General features: G+C 26.3%; 3 protein-coding genes across 3 annotated transcripts; all 3 read right to left on the bottom strand.

Annotated features, from left to right (window-relative positions):
- Positions 1–1096: 1096 nt before the first annotated feature.
- On the bottom strand, positions 1097–6099 carry LOC108731827 (odorant receptor Or1-like). The gene is made up of 10 exons (XM_018462350.1): positions 5873–6099; positions 5332–5667; positions 4922–5126; positions 4672–4827; positions 4345–4393; positions 3002–3350; positions 2042–2377; positions 1647–1851; positions 1350–1505; positions 1097–1144 (listed from the first exon to the last, which is right to left on the bottom strand). Exons 1-10 carry the CDS (start codon positions 6097–6099, stop codon positions 1097–1099), a joined length of 2067 nt encoding a protein of 688 aa, XP_018317852.1.
- Positions 6100–7458: 1359 nt separating this feature from the next.
- Positions 7459–9992, bottom strand: LOC108731940 (odorant receptor 94b-like). The gene is made up of 5 exons (XM_018462507.1): positions 9766–9992; positions 8609–8944; positions 8090–8294; positions 7837–7992; positions 7459–7506 (listed from the first exon to the last, which is right to left on the bottom strand). The coding sequence occupies exons 1-5, from the start codon at positions 9990–9992 to the stop codon at positions 7459–7461; spliced, it is 972 nt and encodes a 323-aa protein (XP_018318009.1).
- Positions 9993–11883: 1891 nt separating this feature from the next.
- On the bottom strand, positions 11884–17660 carry LOC108731819 (odorant receptor Or1-like). The gene is made up of 10 exons (XM_018462339.1): positions 17383–17660; positions 16696–17031; positions 16394–16598; positions 15790–15945; positions 15313–15356; positions 13704–14027; positions 12926–13261; positions 12492–12687; positions 12082–12237; positions 11884–11949 (listed from the first exon to the last, which is right to left on the bottom strand). Exons 1-10 carry the CDS (start codon positions 17655–17657, stop codon positions 11884–11886), a joined length of 2094 nt encoding a protein of 697 aa, XP_018317841.1. The 5' UTR covers positions 17658–17660.
- Positions 17661–21439: the final 3779 nt, after the last annotated feature.

Raw genomic sequence — 21439 nt, 5'->3', positions numbered from 1 at the left:
TGAACGATCAAAACTGGTAAGTATAATGATATGTAACGAAGTTCTGAGAATGATTGATAAATATCTCTTTCTACAGTCTATAGCTTTGCTCATTTCTTATTGTTAGATGTAGAATATTGTCGTAGTTATTCCATTATTCATTTTCCAGCGTATCTCTCATAATATATTCCTCATGAAATAATTTTTCACGATATAGCGTGCAACACATATAGATGGTAACAAAATTGACATACATAATATATAGCATAATTTTGGCTTTAAATGTAACAAAGAGATGAAGTAGAAGAAATACGAAGTAGAATAATAAAATATTGAACAGATAATTATAATCTATCTTTATATCAATACTATCACGTTATATTTCGATCTATAATGTTATACTTCTATAACGCTATATTAAGCTTTAGATGTTTAACTTTTCTTTAAAATTCAGATTTCTCTGTCTCTATATCGATATTTCTAAGATATTTATAGTGCTATTCAATCTTTTTTTCTTTTTACATTTTTTTCTTTTAGTCACAGTATCATAATATCGAATTATTCAATGTACAAATATATTTTACAGGTAAGAAAAAAGTTGTTAGCAGTTATTATAGTAATATAATAGTAGTAATAGAAAAAGTAAATTATAGAATGAAGAGTATTTTTATATTTATTTAAATAGCAAATTATGTAATTTTTTAATTAGTTTAATAAATACAAGTCAATTAAACAATAATTTAATTAAGAATATATTTCCAAATTATTTTATATACTATTGTATAATTTGTTATAGTTGTAATATCAATGTAAATTAGACATATGATAAATGCAAAAACATAATTTTATAATATTAAACTGTATAATAATTCCCCCTCCCTCCCCCCCCTCTCTCTCTCTCTCTCTTGTACACTCGCAGAAACATGGTTATAATGAGAACAAGTAATTACTTTTTATTCTTCTAACTTACAAAAATTACATTTATACGAAAATCAACGCTGATTATAATGTTCTGTTCAATTGGTTCTGTTTGCGTTATCGCTTAAAATTATTTGAATACAAATAACAGTGTGAGGCTAAATTATTGGAATTACTATTTATATTGCGTCATTCTCTGTTATATTTGTTGCAAAATATTATAAGCTGAATACGATGTTTTAAGCAACTGCAAATAATAAATATTCCATATAATAAATAAAAATATTAGAAAATTTAGTTAGAAGTTATTTAACAAAAACTTAACGAACTAAAAAGGTTTTCTAAAAAGATTCATTTTATTTTATTCAAATAAATTTATATATATTATTATTAGATTTAAATCCTTCCAAACATAATTGATTCTGCAATAATAGCAAGCGTTTTATACTAACACCCACGAAAGAATCAAGATTCATCGAAATAATATAGGCGCTGGTGAATTCAATAGGCATTGTACTACGTCTCATAATTAATAATAAAGTTTTTTTTGCATTTTGATCTAATATACACCATTCCATGTCAAAAATATTACTGACGAGTTGTCGGCTCTATATTAATTATAAAATAATATTAAAATACATATAAATTAATTATATCAATTATGCATATAAATTAAGTTAATTATTAAAAAATTGATAATTATTTATTTATTTTCTAAATTATAATTTATTATTTCAAAAATCGCATACCTTTAATTTTACCTCATTTCCGTACCAGCAATAAAAAAAGATTTGCGTCAGCATACTGCACATGTATAATACCAGCTGAACATACTTTGCATTCGTTGTAGTCGACCTAGTTAATTGATATAGATTGAAACACACTACCAATGTGCTAACCATAAACTGAATAGCAATAGTAAACCTGAATTTTTCATTGACCGTGATAGCAAAGCTGCAATTAAACGTAATTAACTATTTCATATTTGCGAGTTGAAATGATAACTATATATTGATGTTTTTATTAACATACGCAATGTTAATATATTTCTATCGCGTTAATATTCAACTATATTATATATATATAATATATAAATAAATAACTGTATCATATATATAGAAGTATATTATATATAAATACAAACTCGAAAATACGACTGTGTTGTAGAATGCACTCAGGAAGAATGCCAGGCTCATGTGCTATTCTTCTCAAACGAGATTCCAATATTTTGATCTGGCAGCAAATGTGTACCAATAGTCCACAAATCAGACCATCGCAAGCAACATGCAGGACAGATCCGATTATTAAACTTATCAATTGATGAGCATATGTGATGTGAAATAAGATTGGCGATGAATAATCATACGGTAACCAGGCTCTGAATGTCAATGTCCGTCTTCTAAAGTCCGTGAGTAACGACGTTAACGTAATGCATACACAAGTCATTTCAACCAGAATTGCATAATGTATTGTGTTTGCTCTGCAAAATAACTGTAGACATTGTCGCGTTTCATTTGTAATTCAATGTTTTATTTAATATCAATTTTCCTATTTTTTCCTAATATGTAACTTTAATAATTATAATATTGCACTTTACATTAGTATGTAAAAGTACAAAAAACATGGCACCCTTAATCAGAAATATTTAAATTTTGAATTTTTATCTTAAAATTAAATTATGTTCGGTATAATTAAGCAATTAGTTTTAATAATAAAAACAGGATGTCTTATTTTAAGTGATACAGTTGATTATATCTTGAAAATGAAGCATTTTCATAAAAAAATGTTTCGGATAAATATTGTATAGTTTGAAGAAGATAAATAATGATAACATCAATTTCTTTAAATCGATGTTTCAAGTTTATATAAAAGTCAGTGTCATTTTTTAATCAAATTGTCTGATTTTTTATATAATATGACTTTTCTAGTTATTCAACATATAACAGTATTAAAATAGTTATCAAAAAATTAATAGTTAGTGACGTACTTTATATTTCCCTTTAAATTATACAATTTTGTCTAAAACATTTTTCCCGAAAATACTTCTTTTTTAATATAATGAACTTAATATGAAACACTCTGAATAACTTTTCAGGAAACTTACTGTACGCCTTTATCAAATTTGTCGTGAATTTCCATTTCTTCCGGTTCCAATGGTCTACACGGTCTTTCCATTAGAATGTTTGTTAACAAAGCAATATTTTTGCGATTTATCAACATACTAAGCATTTTACAACAAGAAACAATCATTGCAAGTAACATGTAGAAATTATCAGTGAAATCGTCCGCATTATCCACAGTAAGAATAATATCCAGTAATTGTGATAAAGTAAATGTGTTTATTAGCACAAGCACGAAAAATGTATGCATATGGTAGATTACACGTTTACATGACGATGTCCAAGAATCGGGTCGCCAGCAACCACAAATAGTTAGAAATTTAAAAGTCGAATCTAATACTCGCATTTTAATATTTCTCGGTATAATAATTTATGTACACCGTGAAAATTAAATGATAACAAAAGTTTACATGCACTTTTTATATATTTTTCACATTCTTCCTTAATCATATAAAATTTTAGGTATGTATTGACTGAAAAAATTGAGTAATTAATTTTCTCAGATATCCTTATAAAAGTAAATACAAAAAATTTATTAAATAAAACTCTAAATTGTAATAAAATTGTTTGCACAAATATTAATCTAATGTGCGACAAACTCTTCAGAACGACAATTATAGAATGTCTATAGATTTGCGAATTTCTAGCAAAGATCCTCATTTAACTCGTCCCTCCTTATATGGTAGTTTTTAATATTTAATTTGTAACCACATCCCTCTCTCATGTGCAACGCGAATGCTAAACACAGACTTTATCTGATGGTAGTACACTGTATTAATACTTTTAAAATAAATTATACGTTAGAACTGCTGTGGAAAGAAAAAAATGACAACCCTCGAATGTCGCACAGGTGATTTGTATATCTGTACGCCGAAGTACTGACATTGGCAACTCCCACATTCTACTAGGAAATATTTAATATTCTAGGAAATATTACTTCTGCTTGGAAATAATAAAAATATCAATTTATTATTCGAAATTTATTATTTGATAATTCTAAAGGCAACAGATTTTCTCTCCTTGTTTAATCCCTTTTACTACAATTTTTAATTTAACACAAATTTATACAATCTCTAATTATATAATTATTCGTGCAATGTAAGTAAAATCCGCATGTCAAAAGTTGTAATAAAAATTGTTGTACACAAATATTTTAATTTTTTCCTGTTTATAATATCAATAATACAAAAGAAAATTATCAGTATTATATAATAATAAAATTTTATATATGTATATATGTGATATTCATATTCACATATTCGTAACATAGACTCACATTGCGTTGATGTCACCAATATTTTTGCTATATGTATCCATCATTATGAGCCTTGTGTTTGTTTAAGTATATTGTAAGCCGAATACGATGTCTTGAGCAACTACAACAGAAATTATTATTAACGTTATTTTAAATAAGTTATTATATGTGAATATATTTAATTGGTTCTTATCTTACATTTATAATTAATATATGATTAATTATAATAAATTCTTTTGTTAAATATACTAAATATTTAAATTATTATTAATATAAGCAAATCTATTTTAATTTGACATTGTTTTTTTATTAAAAAAGAGAAAGCACTTTTGATATTAAAACTTTATTTATTTAACAGTCTCTACTTAATTATATATAATAGCACATTACGATACTAACACCCACAAACGAATCCAGATTCATAGAAATAACAATGGCACTAGTAAATTCAATTGGTACTACAGAACGTCTCATGATCATTAGTAAAGTTTTCTGAGCAGTTTCATTGAATTTGAACCATTCCATCTCAAATATATTATTTATCAACTGTCGACTCTATATTTCAACAATCAAGAGAAAGAGAAAAGGCCTACATATTTATTTTATCTATATATTAAATAAAAAAGAATTGTTTTAAAAGTTCACATACTCTCAATTTAACTTCGTTTCCGTACCAACAATAGAAAAAGATTTGTGACAGCATAGAGCACGTATACATTATTAACTGCATATACTTTGTTCTTAACGCTGTTGACTTGGTAAATTGGTACAGATTAAAACACATTACCAATGTACTTACAATAAACTGGATAAATATAGTTATCCTGAATTTTTCATTTACTATACGAGCAAACCTAAAATTAATAAAAAAAAGTAATATTACAACTTTTAAATTAATAAAATATATACAGAATGTTCCAGAAATCGTAATATAACTAGGAAGGGGATGATTTTACAAAAAAATAATTGGAAACGTAATAAAAAATTTGTGCTATACATCGTACATCTTAATAATAAATATCTTAATAATCTATTTTCAGCGTAATATTGGAAACAAACTTGAATATGTGGTTATGCTGAAGAACACATTCGCGAAGAATGTTAGGATCACGTGCACTTTTCCTCAGACGATGTTCCAATATCTCTATTTGACAACAAATGTGCACCAGGAATCCGCATATGAGACTATCGCAAGCCACATGATGTACAGATCCCATTGTAAAACTGATCAATTGATGAGCGTATACAAATGGAAAAAGTTGCGGCGAGGAATAGTCGAATGGCAACCATGCTCGGAACGTCAAATTTCCTTTCCTGAATTCCGTCAATAATGATGTCACGACAACAGACAGACACGTTGTCTCGACCAGGATAGTATAGTGAAGCGTATTTGAGCTGTAAAACGACTATAGACGTTTTCGCGTTTCACTTTTTATTCATTATTTTTTTCAAGTAAAAGCATTTAGTCTGATTTAATTGTTCATTTAAATAAAAAACAATCTTAATTATTGTATAACAGCGCGCAACTAATTTATTTTAATTAAATTTTAATTATGTATTAAAAGAGCATTGATAGTCGATGCTAGCTCGAAATGCTTACTGTATGAGTTTTTCGAATTTCTGTCGAATCTTCATCTCGTCGGGTTCAACCGGTCGAAACGGTTTTCTCATAAGAGTTTTGATTAACATCTCAATGTTGCTGCGATTCATCAACAGAGCGAGCATCTTACAGCAAGAAACGATCATAGCGAGTAGCACATAGAAGTTATCAGTGAAATCGTTGGAATTATCCACGATCATAATAAGATCCATCAATTGCGATAACATAAACGTGTGTATTAGTAACATTACGAAAATAGTATACACATGATAAACTAACCGTTTGTATGGAGTCGGCCAAGAATCCAGTCGTCCACAACCACAAATCGTCAATATTTTGAACGTAAAGGCCAGTATAAACATCTTTAATATCTTCTAGTATCTTCTTCGATGTTATTTATTAATCTCTCCTTTGTAAAAATAGTTATAATAAATTATATACTTTATATTTTTGTACTCATACAAAACACGTATCTCTCAATGTCACACTGTTAAAATTTTAAAAAATTTAGATATAGAATAATTCTTTAATTCAATTAATCAAAAATTTCAAGTATAATATTTTATAACATGACGTTATCAATCAATCGATTACAAATCTATACGTACGTTTAACAATATGCGTAAATTAATAACTAAATTACATCATGAATGACAATTTTCTAATATTATTTGATATTACTTAGATAATATTGTAAGAAAATTCATATTATATGAGAAAAATTATCTTGCGATATAATTTGATACGCAATAAAATCTTACAGTAAACTGACCGTCATCAAATGTTGTCTATAGCTTCAAGATCTTCGTGCAATAATACAGCTTACCTAACTATTCCCTTTGACAACTTTCATTATTTAGATTGCAATTGTGTTCTTCACATAATACTATTTTCATACAGTCGGCTAAACACAAACTTGACAATATTAAGATATTATGACATAATAATACTTCATGTGAATTATGTTTTATGATATTGCATGTTAGAAAACAGAGCGGAGGAATAAAAAATAATAACCCTCGCGGATATCGAGTCCAGTTCTCCGTACTTACTCTTCATAAAATATTAACGTCAATAACTCTCATATACTTCAACCAAAAACTATTTAATTCATGAAGGCGTAAATTTGCCATATCGTGATGTGAATGACAAATTTTTCTTCCTTATATTGATTTCTGCTGCTTTCCGATTTTTGATAGTTTATGTATAGTCTGTGACGTGTGCATATATGTGTATATGTATATACATAGTAAAATATTACTCAAATCCATAACAATATATTTCGATTAGTGCACAAGTAAAAACAATATCGTATAATCAATAGTAGTAAACATTCTAAGATTCTATAATTAACGTAAATTCTAAATTTGTCTCCTTAAATATCTCTCTACTCAAATGCCATAATAGATTACAAAAATTATGTTATCATTGCCGAATAAAATCATCTGATGTATAAACTGTTTAATGTTTCTCTGCATATATTAGTAATGCAAATCTATATTATTGTAATCATCTTAATAATGATTTTTGCATTGAAAGATGACGAAATGAAGTATAATTCTTCTTCTACTTTGTTTTTGCCGTTTTTACATTTGTTTCAGTACGTTGTAAGCTGAATATGATGTCTTGAGTAGCTGCAATTAAAATTATTAATTATGATTTTAAAAAAATTAAATATGCATAGCCAACAGTATTAATTATATTAAAATTATTGAAAAATTCATCTAATTTATTATTTTTAAATTTGTACACACACTTTATGCATAATTATTTTTTACCTAAGTAAATAGGTAAAATATATTTAATACATTGAAATTGTGTTCTTTTGATAAAAATAACATTTAACACTGGTTTTAATCGAATAATATTTCTTTAAAAAATTTTAATGGAAGTAAATTTAACATTAAATACTTTACTTATAATTAAGCTATTAATTATAAATGACAATAAATTTTAATACCAACACCCACAAATGAATCGAGATTCATCGAGATAACATAAGCACTGGTAAGCTCGATTGGTCTTGAACTTCGTCTCATAATCATTAATAAAGATTGTTTAGTTTGTTTGTTTAATTCAAACCACTCCATTTCAAATATACTATTAATCAATTGACGACTCTACATTTAACAAAGCCTATTATTTATTTTCTTTACGCAATATATAGATATTACTAAATATCCAAATAACAGATATATGTTTCACACACATATATACCTTTAACATAACTTCATTACCATACCAGCAATAAAAAAAGATTTGTGATAGCATACAACCCATATACATCATTAATTGCATATACTGTGCTCTTGCCGCTGTTGATTTGGTAAATTGATAAAGAATGATACATACTACTAACGTACTCACAACAAATTGTATAACAATAGTCAATCTAAATTTTTCATTCATCAGACGAGCAAACCTAAAATTCAAATCGAATACTGTAACCTAGCTTCTTTAATTAATTAAATATAATATACAAATTTTTCAAGACTAATAAGAATTATTATAAAATAATACAAATAGTGTGTGCTGTGAGAAAAGTAAAAATACAATTCTAAATGAATTAATAGTTAAAGTCTAAATACATAAAAAATATGTATACTTAATATTGCCAAAAGTGTGAAAAGACTTCATTCCTTCTTTAAGTATAATAATATAAATAACAATACAATGTAATATATCAGGATAGATTTAAAATATTTATATATGTAATATTAGTTACATAAAACCAACTTGAATACATGATTATGCTGCAGGACGGATTTGCGAAGAATATCCCGATCATGTGCGACTTTTTGCAAACGGCATTCAATTATTTCTATCTGACAGCAAACGTGCACCAGTAATCCACATATTAGACCGTCGCAAGCAACATGGAGAATGGATCCAGCTGTTAAACTTATCAATTGATGCGCGTATACAATACGAAACAGTGACGACGAGGAATAGTCGAACGGCAACCATGCCCTGAATGTCAATCTTCCTTTTCTAAATTCTGTTAGCAACGATGTCACAGCTATGCATAGACACGTTGTTTCAACCCAAACTGCGTAGAAAAGCGTATTTGTCCTGCAAGATGTCTATCTATAGAGATTTTTCTGTTCTATTTTTTATCTAGGATTTTTAATTAACTACGCAACTTGTAATATTTCGTCTTAATCATATAATACCAAAATGCTAGTGTATGCATAATGTATATTACCAGTTTTAATAAATAATTCATAATAATTAATGTATATATAGATATACATATATATATAGAGAGAGAGAGAGAGAGAGATTTAAAAGTTATATATTTTATCTCATATACCAAAAAATTATAAAAATTATTATAACCATTATATATAAAACCCCAATTATAATCACATGTAAAACGTATAAATTATTTAAATACTTTAAATATTCTGGAAATTTAAACGCTATATAAAAATTAGTTAAAAATTTATTTTTAATTTGATTTATAACATTTCTAAGTATTAATTAAATTTTTATTGTAACTCAATATCTGTGAAATCAATTCTTAAAACCAGGAACACACGGGTGTATGATATATCCAACTTAATTCGAATGTTTATATGTATAAAACATATATTCTCATAAAACATATTGTATAATAGAATATATTGTATAATAGAAAGTTTTTTTTAATTTGAAACGCTAGATATTAAGGAATATAACGGTACTAAATAAATGTATGTATTTTTATCAATAAAAAAATTATAAGCAATGGAAAAGTATTAAAAAAGACATTGGAAAAAGAGCCAGGTATAAATAGCCAAACTAAAAAATAGTTAAAGATTAAATGTGATATGCATACTTTTAATTATAGTTTATACTAAAAAAAATATTTTATATGTCTAAGAGAAGTCTTGTTGTATAATAGTACTCACTGTACATGTTTATCGAACTTCTGCTGAATTTTGATTTCGTCGGACTGGATCGGTTTACACGGTTTCCTTACAAGAATATCGATTAGTATCGCAATATTACTGCGATTCATCAACAGAGTGAACATCTTACAACAGGAAACAATCATTGCGAGTAGCATGTAGAAATTATCAGTAAAATCGTCGGGATTCTCCACGGTTAAAATTAAATCCATCAATTGCGATAACATAAATGTATGTATAAGTAGCAATATCAAAATAGTGTAAACATGATAAACTAACCGTTTGCATGGTGTCGTGCAGAAATCTGGTACCCAGCATCCACAAATCATTAATATTCTAAACGTAAAATTTAATATTTGCATCTTTAATTTTTAATTTATTTTTGTTGAAAATATCAATGTCTGCAGTTCTCCAAATAAAGCGTATGTTCGTAAATCATTTTTTAGAGAGAATATTTATAATATTCCCTATTTCCTTATTTTAAATATTGAAACGTGAAATCCCAAATATTATATAATAATTATTTAAAAATGTGCTCGAAAATATTCGTATACAACAATAAATTGAAATTGCTAAATTTTAATTCGATCAACGATTTCTACAGAGAATGTTATAATAAAAATATTTTCTTAGAAAATATGATACACAGTAAGCTCTTGAGAGAGACTGACGACCGGCGTAGCCTTACGTCTATAGCCTTATGGTCTTTCTAATGATAATATGCTTTGCTTAACTCCCTCCTTCATATGTGTTGTATGACAATTTTTATTATTCAGATTGCTATGCCCTTCAGATAATAATATTTTCATGCATCCCACCCACTACAACTGCCCTGTGTAGTTTTTTTCTGGTAATAAGATATAGATCACTCAATTATATCTTCACATAATAGTACTTCCTGAGAAATAAAGTTTATTAGAAAGTAGAGCTACAAAATAAAAAAACCAAGAAATAATTTATTAAATTGAAATGTAACTGTTAATCAATTTTACTGCTTTATATTGATTTTTATGACGGCAATTTCTATTTGAGCATCAAATAACTTACTAACATTGTATATGCATTTCAGAAGTGTTACTTCGAAAGACTACTTAAAAATTTAAGCTTTCCAGAAAATGGAAAAATTATTTGTAACAAAAAATTATTGATTAATCAATAATATCGATACAGAGAGAGAAAGAATGTGTTCTTATCATAATATCAAATGTCGTTTTCGTTTCACAAAAATCATCCTTAAGATATTATCCTATTTGAGTTGATTTTTTATACAGTTAAATTAGTTTTTGATGATTAACAAAGTAATATTACACCTTAACTCATTTATGATAATAACTCAAAAATCATTTCTTGAGTTGTGTCATTCTTAAATAAAGGAGCAGTATACTAATTATGTAGATAATACAAATACGGATGCACAAAACGTAAGTAAAAAATTGTTGCATAGTATTTAGAGAAAAATACACAGGTTCCGGATTGTACACCTTTTAAAATGAAGGAAATGATTTTTATGAATAATACTAAAAATTTTGATAAGTGAATCGAGTACGCTCTTTCTAATGATGATATTTTTAACTTTCAATTCCGAAAATGAACTATCAAGATCTATTGTCAAATTTTTTAAATGTAACATGTGTACTTTTTATTAATTGCAGATTCGGCTTATATACAAAAAAGTAAGAAACTTTTATCTTGGAAATTTTTTTCTGAAAATGCCTTCATTGATTTTGAAATGATCTTAAAAGTAAATAATGGCAAAATTAATTTTAACTGTTCTTGGCGTAACCCATGTAATAACCACATGTAATAACCACATGTAATTACCGCATGTAATATGATTTTTAAGATTTTATATAAAAATCACTTTCTTTCATTTTGAAAGGGGTATACGGGTTTGAAACATTCTGTATATCTAATACAAACAATATGCAATTTAAATTATGTTTCTTTTCTCTAATAACATTAATATATCAAAATTAACTATGTGAAAATTAATTTTATATCATAATCAATTATTAATATTGAATGAAATATTTATTTATTTTAATTTTTAATTTTATTTTCATGAAAAATCTATATGATGTATATGTAACAACGAATATGTATAATATAACAATTTTCTTAGTTAACTTTGTCATTTTGCGTTTGCTGAAGTATGTTGTAGGTCGAATACGATGTCTTAAGCAACTGCAATATACAAAGTAATCCTGTGTTTCAAGTCCAAATTAATTTAATATTTATACTTTACAAGTAAATGGACAATTTTTAATTAATTATAAAATAATTATTATAATATAAAAATTAATTATTTATACTAACACCCACAAACGAATCCAGATTCATTGGTATAATATAAGCGCTACTGAATTCAATTGGCATTCTACCGCGTAATGCGATTGTTAATAAATCCTTTTTTATATCTCGTCCTAATGTAAGCCATTCTATTTCAAATAAATCATTGACTAATTGTAGACTCTATTTATGAAAATGAGACATTTATTTATTAAAGTCTTAATTATAACAAAAAGAATTTAATTAATAGCATATTGCATATAAATTTTTGTGCATATTAAAAAGCATTTTGTACTTTAGTATAAATAAAATGTGTATATTACATGTGTATTTGTCAATACGTATCTAGTTAATATAGAAAAATAAAAAGTTAATAAATAAAAACTAAATTAGAAGAAACATTCACATAGGGATATCCATTTCAAAAAACTGTATACCTTCAATTTTACTTCATTTGCGTACCAGCAATACAAAAAGATTTGTGTCAGCATGCACGACATGTACATTCCTAATTCAATGAATTTTCCGCTTGCCTTGGTTAGCTGATATAAAGTAAAGCACACCACTAATGTACTTACTATGAACTGAAAAGTGATAGTAAACCTAAATTTTTTGTTCAATAAAAACGCAAATCTGAAATCAATTGAACACATTTTAACATATTTTATTATTGATAGAAATATTAAAAATTATAATAATTAAAAAATTACGACGTATCAAACATATCTTTGATTTGCGTGTACAAATAAATTAAAAATTTTAAACAAGTTTAAAAATGTTAAATAAAAAGTTATTCAGATAGAAAGACATTTTTATAACTTGTTTATGTATATTAAAAGACTATTTAAAGAAAAACTATAATAAAACGAACTTAAATAAAAGGTTGTGTTGAATAACACAGTCGCGAAGTACTTTTGGATTATGTACGATATTTTTTAAACGACAACTTAATATTTCTAGTTGACAGCATATATGCAACAATAATCCGCAAATAAGACCATCGCAAGCAACATGTAAGACAGATCCAACTGTCAAACTTATTAATTGATGAAAATACGTAAAATGGAAAAGCGTTGTCGAGGAGTAATCAAATGGCAGCCAAGCTCTGAACGTTAACTTTTCTTTTCTGTAATCCGTGAGCAAAGATGCTACAGCTGTAGATGCACATGTTAATTCAACTAGGATCATATAATACAGAGTATTTGTCCTGTAAAATAGCTACATGCATTTCATTTTGATATTCAACGCTTTCTTTAATGATAATCTCTCTTTCATATTATTTTTTATCAAGAAAACTTCTAGTTAAATAAATCTGTTAATTTTTCAAATTGGAAAGTTAGTAATACACAACTTTAATTCTTTAAACAATAATTTTGATAAAAAACAATGTATATTACATATCAACTTATTGTTTAAAAAAAGAAAGTATTATTCTAAGAAAATTATAAAATTACAAAAGTTCTAAAAAAATTTGAAAAATAATACTGTTTAAAAATAGTACTTTTTAATAGAAAATTAATTAAGATATTATAAATTTTACTTAAATTGCATATCTCTTAAATGAATATAAATTGTTTAATTCTTTAATATATGTACATATAATTAAATGTGAAATATACAAAATGACTGTCTCGCAACGTTGTACTTACTCAATTAGCTTATTGTATTTGTGTTGTATCTCTATTTCGACTGTATCACATGCTTTGCACGGTTTATTGATAAGAATGTTTGTCAGTATGGCGATGTTACTACGATTTATTAACAGGCTAAACATTTTGAAGCAAGAAACGATCATGGCAAGCAACATATAAAAGTTATCCATGAAATCTTCCGAATTGTCGACGATCAGAATTATATCCAAGAATTGCGATAATGTAAATGTATTTATCAATAAAAGTATAAAAACAGTGTACACATGATATATTAATCGTCTATATGGAGACATCCAAGAATTCGGTATCCAACAACCGCAACTCGATAAAATTTTAAATGTAAATTCTAATAAGCTCATTTTAACTTTGATTTTGTTTATCTTTTTACTTTAAAAAGTTGTTTTTTACAACAACAAAGTAATTCATCAGAAATGTTACATTTTCTGCTTTTTATTCCAAGTAAGATTGTATATTGTTACACGTTATATACCTAATTATTTATTATAAATTAATTTACCAAACAAAAATTACATGTTACTAAAAACTGATTGTCAATTAATTTTGTTAAGAATGATTATACTATAGTGACAAAGTTAATATTATAGTGATATTGTAATGCACAGTAAAATCTTAAGAGACTGACGATCACCAAATGTCTATAGTCTCTCGCAAAAAGACTCTCGCAGTTTTCCGATAATAATACGATATATGTTCAACTTCCTCCTTCATACAAGAATTTTTATTATTTAGACTGTAATTGTGCCCTTTGCGTAATAATATTTTCATGCAGAGACAGTGCAATCATTAAATAAAGATGTGATATTGTACGCGAAGTTACAATATAATGATATTTTATATGAAAAATACTTTGTTAAAATATGTATGAGAACTATAAGTTCTAATCAAAGAATAAAAAACAGAAATTGAAAATTATGAATAATGCAATGTTCATACGTCGTACATCAAATTGTGTTCTAGTCAAATACTTTAATATTCTGTCATACTGCAGTAAACCACAATCTCGTATATACACATGCACGTTAATATAAAATAATATGTAGAAATATATTATTACGTATGGATATGTATGTAAGTAAAAATACTATAGAAAGAATATACAGTTCAAGTAATGACGTTAAATTTTTTATGTAGCGTAGCTCCAACAAGCGAGCCTATTAATTGATGGAAGTACATAAAGTATTATCGTCGAATAATCAAACGATAACTTTAAATGTTAACTTTTTTTTCATTAAGCCTTGAAAATCGCTTAATACAATTTCTCAATTATATATTAATATCAAAGTACATATTAATATCAAAGTAATCATATTATTAATAAAAAAGGTGAGTTAAAAAAATATGCATTAGGAAGATATTACCTAATTAATAGTGTCAATAGGAGCAAATATTGTACAGCGTATGAGATATATAGTAATCTTATCTAATATAGTACACTCTTATTTAATATATAAAGATATTAATTACAATAATCTAATTTAAGTTTTATTTTTATACACATTTATTTTATACAGAAATTAAAATTAATATAAATACAAAATATAAATATTGATTTTCTTCTACTTTTTTTTACTACTTTTATTATTGCATTTGTTGAAGTATATTGAAAGCAGAATACGACGTCTTGAGCAACTGTAATAAACATAATTATTTGCTTATCACGTACTATCTATATAAATTAATAATTTTTTTTCTAATAAAATGTACATCATAGGAAATTTTTTTAATATGCAGAATAACTATAAAAAATCCTGTTATGTAAAAAAAATATATAATTTTATTTAAAAAATGGATAACTGTTATATGATTTTGAAAAATTGATTTTTTTCGAAAATTAATTACTATTATTTGTACCACTTTAAATCATATAACTTTTACCTGAAAAAATTTTTAAATAGGAAAAAAGATATTTTAGACTCTGATTTTCTGATTTAATGAATGAAATTGAATTTTTAAAAAGTTGAACTCAATGATTCTGCCCAAATCGTCCGAAATTCATTCTCCTTTAGCTATTAATTTAAAGTCAATTACTAATTTTAAATTAAAAATAAATATTTATACTAACACTGACAAACGATTGAAGATTCATAGAGATAACATAAGCACTGGTAAATTCAATAGGTACGATACTACGCATCATAATTATTGACAAATCTTTTTGCACACGATAATCCAACACAAACCATTCTATTTCGAATATATTGCTGACCAGTTGCCGACTCTATATTTAAGAATATATATAAAAAATTGTTTATTGACTTCTGAAATTTTAATTATAAAGTAAAACAGAGAGATAATTAAATCTTATGTTTTCCTTGTAGGTTGATTTATATGCCTGTATGGATGAAAAATATGATAAAACAAAAGAAAATTAATAAACTAATTCAAAATAATGTAAGTATTTGTATTTCCTCTCTCTCTCTCTCTCTCTCTCTCTCTCTCTCACACACACACACACACACACACGCGCGCGCGCACGCACGCACATGTATCTTATTTTATGTGTATGAAATATAAATTAATTTTTATAATACAATAATTTAACATATCTGTCATGTCACGTGCTATTGACATATTAGATATTAAAGTATATGCAAACATAAACAAATATACAATATGTAGAAAGAAATAAAAAATCATACGTATGTAAAAAATATATCCGTGCCCACCTTCAACTTAACTTCGTTTCCATACCAGCAATAAAAAGAGATTTGTGTCAGCATGCAAAACATATATAATACTATTTGAACATATTTCGCACTTAATACACTCGTCTGCGTCAGTTGATGCAGATTGAAGCACACTACTAACATACTCACTAAGAACTGGACCGTGATTGTGAATCTAAATCTTTTATTCGCCATTAATGCAAATCTAGAATTAACCGCGGACGTAAATTTCAAATATTTTTTATAATTATTTATGTTTTGAGAAATTATTATCTATAACAGTGATGATAAAAAGAACTAACTCGAAAATGCATGTATGTTGTATGACACATTCCCGAAGAATATGTGGCTTATCAATGATTTTTTTCAAACGACATTCCAATATTTCCAGCTGAGAGCAAATGTGCATCAGTAATCCGCAAATTAGACTGTCGCAAGCGAGGTGAAGGATAGATCCAGCGGTCAAGCTTATCGATTGATGAACGTAAGCGATCCGAAATAACAAAGGCGAAGAATAGTTGAATGGTAACCATGCTCGGAAAGCTAGATTATGTTTTCTGTAGTCTTTAAACACAGATGTTCCTAATGCAAATGCACATGTTAGTTCCACTAGAGTCGCGTAGCAAAGCGTATTTGTTCTGTAAAATACATATTGTCGGATTTTTTCGTTACTTTCTTCATTAATGTTAATTTATTATTGAATCATAACATTTTTATTTAACGTCATGTAAAATTAATCTTTAAATAAATCAATTTATAAAAACATAGTCTTATTTAATGTTTAAGTATCTGGAGACATGGTAGTGTCTCGGCGCTAAGACATGGTATGAGACACTTCCGTGCTTCTTTACGCGATAACATATACTATGCAATATTTTACGTCATTGTTATTTTTTTTTATAATATTTGTAATATAATAAAGAGATTTAATTCTTTACAACATGTAATGTTAAACAATAATTAATTATTAATTATTTTAAGATACTTACTGTACGATCTTATCAAATTTCTGTCGAATTTCTATTTCATCGTGTTCAGTAGGCCTACATGGTTTTTTCATCAGAGTATCAATCAGCATCGCAATGTTGTTACGATTTCTTAATAAACTGAACATCTTACAGCATGATACGAACATAGCAAGCATCACATAAAAATTCTCAGAGAAATCATCGGCATTGTCCACAGTTAGAATTAAATCCATCAATTGCGATAATGTAAATGTATTTATTAGCAAAACTATGAAGATCGTATATACATCATACATTATACGTTTATATCGCGACGCCCATGAATACGGCCAACATCCGCAAATGGTAAGAATTTTAAATGTAAATGTCAAAATACTCGTTTCTTTTTTATTTGTCATATTTGGACAAGATACAATAAAACAATTTTATTATACGACTAATACAGAACGTTCTTGTATTATCTAAATCATAGAACTTCTTTATTTCTTTTCTGATTACTTTCAATATTATAGAAAAAATATTATATTTCCATAATGTTCATTATGATTTACAAATACATAATTCTTAATTAACAAATTATATACATATATTAAATAATTATGGATCAATAATTATACTTAATTAGATTTTCGTTACAAAGAAATTAACTATAAAATAAAAGATAAATTTTATAATTTAGTGTCTTTGGATTATCAGTACTTAAAAAGTACACACATTATATGTATATGTATATTGAGCTACGATACTACGATAATACAACAAACATATTCTTTGCGACGAGACAAAATAAGAAGATTTTACTGATAACAAAAGAGTCTATAGCTTCACAATTCAATTTTTCATCTGCAACTTCCGTCTATACATTCGACGACTATGTCATTAGTGTGGTACAAAACTTGCAATTTTGTGTCCCCACGCAGAACCATATTTTCGCATACGCAACAATTTTAAAATGCATGTCTTATACCTACATGATATCATATACTGCCACTTTCATGCCGAACCGTGGCTTATAGTCCAACGTCATGCCATATAATGTTAGCAAACTATCAATTATGGTTTACTTACATGAAATCTTAATGAAAACATAGCTGAAATCATATTTAATTTATTTCTGTCACAAAGTGCAGTCGAACATTTCATCTTGACATTCTTTGGGTCTGTTTTCTTTTCCTGCATTAGACTGCACTAGAACTCTCTTTTTCACTTTCGACAAATATCAAATATATATACCTATCTCATTTTCAAGTTTCAAAAGTATACACTAGTTCAGCCACAGAAAACAGGATATTTGATTAAATCGATTATTTTTATTAAAACAAAAGAAGAATGTAATTGAAGAATTTAAATAAAATTATATTTAAAAAATATATTCCAATACATTTTATTAAGAAAATGCAAGTTAAAAGATTAGGGAAGATGTGTATATGACAGCAATATTAATCACAGTAAATTAATATATATATTAAATTATACATATACGTCGCTTTAGATTATTTAAAAGAAATTGTATACACAAAATTAAAATTGTTTGTGTTGAAGTGCAGTGAAGTTTCTAAACAAAAAATTGGCAAATAACATTAAGGTATGGTGCATAGAATATACGTACTATAACTGTTAAAATAAGTCAAAGAGATTTTGTTATTTTTGGTAATAGTAATTAATAGATATAATAATATCGTGTACAATAAATAATTATCAATAATTATAAAATAATAATCTAAAAATATTATAAATATATATAGAAGTATTATAAATATATATAGAAGTATAGAACACATTGTCTTGATTTAATTATTAATAAGTTTACAATATAATCTCAAGTTTGTAAAATGTTAATTAAAATTTAATCAAATATTGTATGACATTTACAATATATATATATAGATTTAATAGTATATTATATTTATAACAAATTTACAAATTAAATTGTTGCCAAATAAAATTTTTTAACACTTTCATTATTTCAATTACAGATTATCAATTATCAATATTACATATCGTTTTTATCTATTTATAAAAAAGGATTGGTAAAATATGACAAATGCAAATTGATCGATTAAGGGTAAATAACGTTCGTGACACCACGATTATTGATTTAAAATGTAAAATGTGTGAAATAAAAAAGTATATCCTGAGAGAGAGAGAGAGAGAGAGAGAGAGAGAGAGTCATGGACGTATATATACGTAAGATAGAACCATAGAACCCGTTTACTGGCGCCTCTATGTGCATAAACGTGCACGATAAACTATATAGCCACGAATATGTCCAGTGGGTAACACACATCTATGGTCTTCGATTTTGTCTCATTGTTACGTATATATTTGTTTTATTCTATATTGTGATGTGTTCAGAATATAATTTTGTAACAACGCATATAAAAATAATAACTATTGGAATAATTGAATTGGAATAATTAGAAGCCTTAAAAAAAGATTAAAAATATAAATAAAAGAAGCGCAAATATTATTCAATAATGTTTCCATGCAAAACATATACTAAGAAAAAACGCAACAGAGAAGATTAAAACAGATAATTCTAAATTTATAAGTATATATTCAGTATTCATTATATATTCAGCAGAGACACCGACGAGATAAGACGGTCGGCGCTTATGGAAGTTCAAGTGCCTGTTAAAATTTAAATGATAGTAAGAAACTGACAATACGGTACTAATTTCATGATTTATTAGTTTTGTAGACACGTATATATGTTTAAAACTTAATATAATAATACTCAATTTTTTTTAAAACTGTGATTTTAATGTTATCATCCGAGTTTGATTATCAACAGAGATGATAACTACAGAGAAAAAATTGTAATTTTTCGGTAATATATAGGATATTGCAGCCTTACAAGTATGCATATTTATTTATGGAGCATTTATGTAATAAAAAATCATAAATTTAATAATGTATTAACTAAATATTTATGTTAATAATAGCAAATTTATATCAATTGTTGATAATGTCAGCGTTCTTCAATTATCTCCGGATTCTTGGGGCCCTTTTTATGCCGCCGAAAATTTGACTTTTAGAAATGAATATCAAGCATACATCAATTCGTCACCATTGTGAAATAAATTCAGAGCAGATAAAAGGGCTGAATCTCTTATTACGATGTTTGCAAGATATAATTAGAGTTAATGGGATGAGATTAACAGAAAAGAGAAATATTTCTTTTATTATCGACAAATAGTTCTAAAGTTACGCTCAATTTTTTATACGAATCATATCACGAATGGTACACGAAAATGAAAAAATAATTAAATTATTAATTACCCAAATTATATAATTAATTGACAAAATAGGAATCGCATAAATTTGCGTTATTTGCAAGAGTACTTATTAACGTTGTTTTTTTTATGACTCGTGTGATACCGTTTATTTGAAGAATAATCGAGAGTTATACTCAAGCGAGACAAAAATGTTACATTAAACAAAAATAATTGTCCGTAATTATCGCAAAATAATAAATTCTGTTTTTCCATCGCATTTTGATTTCAAACAAATGAACCGTATTAAATATCTGTTTCGTGATATTCTGTTTAGTCAAAATTGTTTCATAATTTAAAAAAGATGTTTGCATTTATCTTTATTTAAAGAATGTATAACATATTATCAATCTTTATTTAATAATTATAAAATTATTTAAAAAAGCGATAAAAATCTATAAGTATCCCTTAATTTTGGGATGTCAGAAACACTTCACGTGAGCAATTATGTAAAACAAACCATGTTAGCAAACCGCTTTACTACCTCTTGCCTTTGGTCAGCACATTAGTTGATAAGAAATATTCGAAATTCTAAAACACAAATGTCAAATATTTTCTTCATTGCAACGCGATATCACATAACTCGTGCCGCTAAAACTAGGAGAGAGAGAGAGAGAGAGAGAGAGAGAGAGAGAGAATGCTAAAGTTCTGAAAAAGATAAGATATAAGAAATTATTTCATTCCACAATGAAAAATACTAATTTATAAATTATACTTTTTTTCAATTAATGTAAAAACAAGTTATCTATATACTAATATACAGGGCTTAGTCGTATTTAAAATAAAATTATTTAAAATATATA

This window comes from Mycetomoellerius zeteki, unplaced genomic scaffold (assembly GCF_001594055.1).
Source record: "Mycetomoellerius zeteki isolate Tzet28-1 unplaced genomic scaffold, Tzet1.0 scaffold102, whole genome shotgun sequence".
NCBI lineage: Eukaryota > Metazoa > Arthropoda > Insecta > Hymenoptera > Formicidae > Mycetomoellerius > Mycetomoellerius zeteki.
This window is presented reverse-complemented; position numbering and strand designations above follow the sequence as displayed.

Coding starts and splice junctions, on each gene's coding strand:
- LOC108731827 (XM_018462350.1), bottom strand. CDS start 6,099: ATGTTATCGCAATTGATGGATCTTATTATGATCGTGGATAATTCCAAC. Junction 4,394..4,671: donor ATCTGGATTCGTTTGTGGGT/GTTAGTATCGTA, acceptor TTTCTGTTGTAG/TTGCTCAAGACATCGTATTC. Junction 1,145..1,349: donor ATCTTGATTCTTTCGTGGGT/GTTAGTATAAAA, acceptor TATTATTTGCAG/TTGCTTAAAACATCGTATTC.
- LOC108731940 (XM_018462507.1), bottom strand. CDS start 9,992: ATGTTATCGCAATTGATGGATTTAATTTTAACCGTGGAGAATCCCGAC. Junction 8,945..9,765: donor AAGTTCGATAAACATGTACA/GTGAGTACTATT, acceptor GACATCTTGCAG/GACAAATACGCTTTTCTACG. Junction 7,507..7,836: donor ATCTCGATTCATTTGTGGGT/GTTGGTATTAAA, acceptor TTTTAATTGCAG/CTACTCAAGACATCATATTC.
- LOC108731819 (XM_018462339.1), bottom strand. CDS start 17,657: ATGTATGATGTATATACGATCTTCATAGTTTTGCTAATAAATACATTT. Junction 13,262..13,703: donor AAATACAATAAGCTAATTGA/GTAAGTACAACG, acceptor GCTATTTTACAG/GACAAATACTCTGTATTATA. Junction 12,238..12,491: donor CAAATGAAGTAAAATTGAAG/GTATACAGTTTT, acceptor TTTCATAAATAG/AGTCTACAATTAGTCAATGA.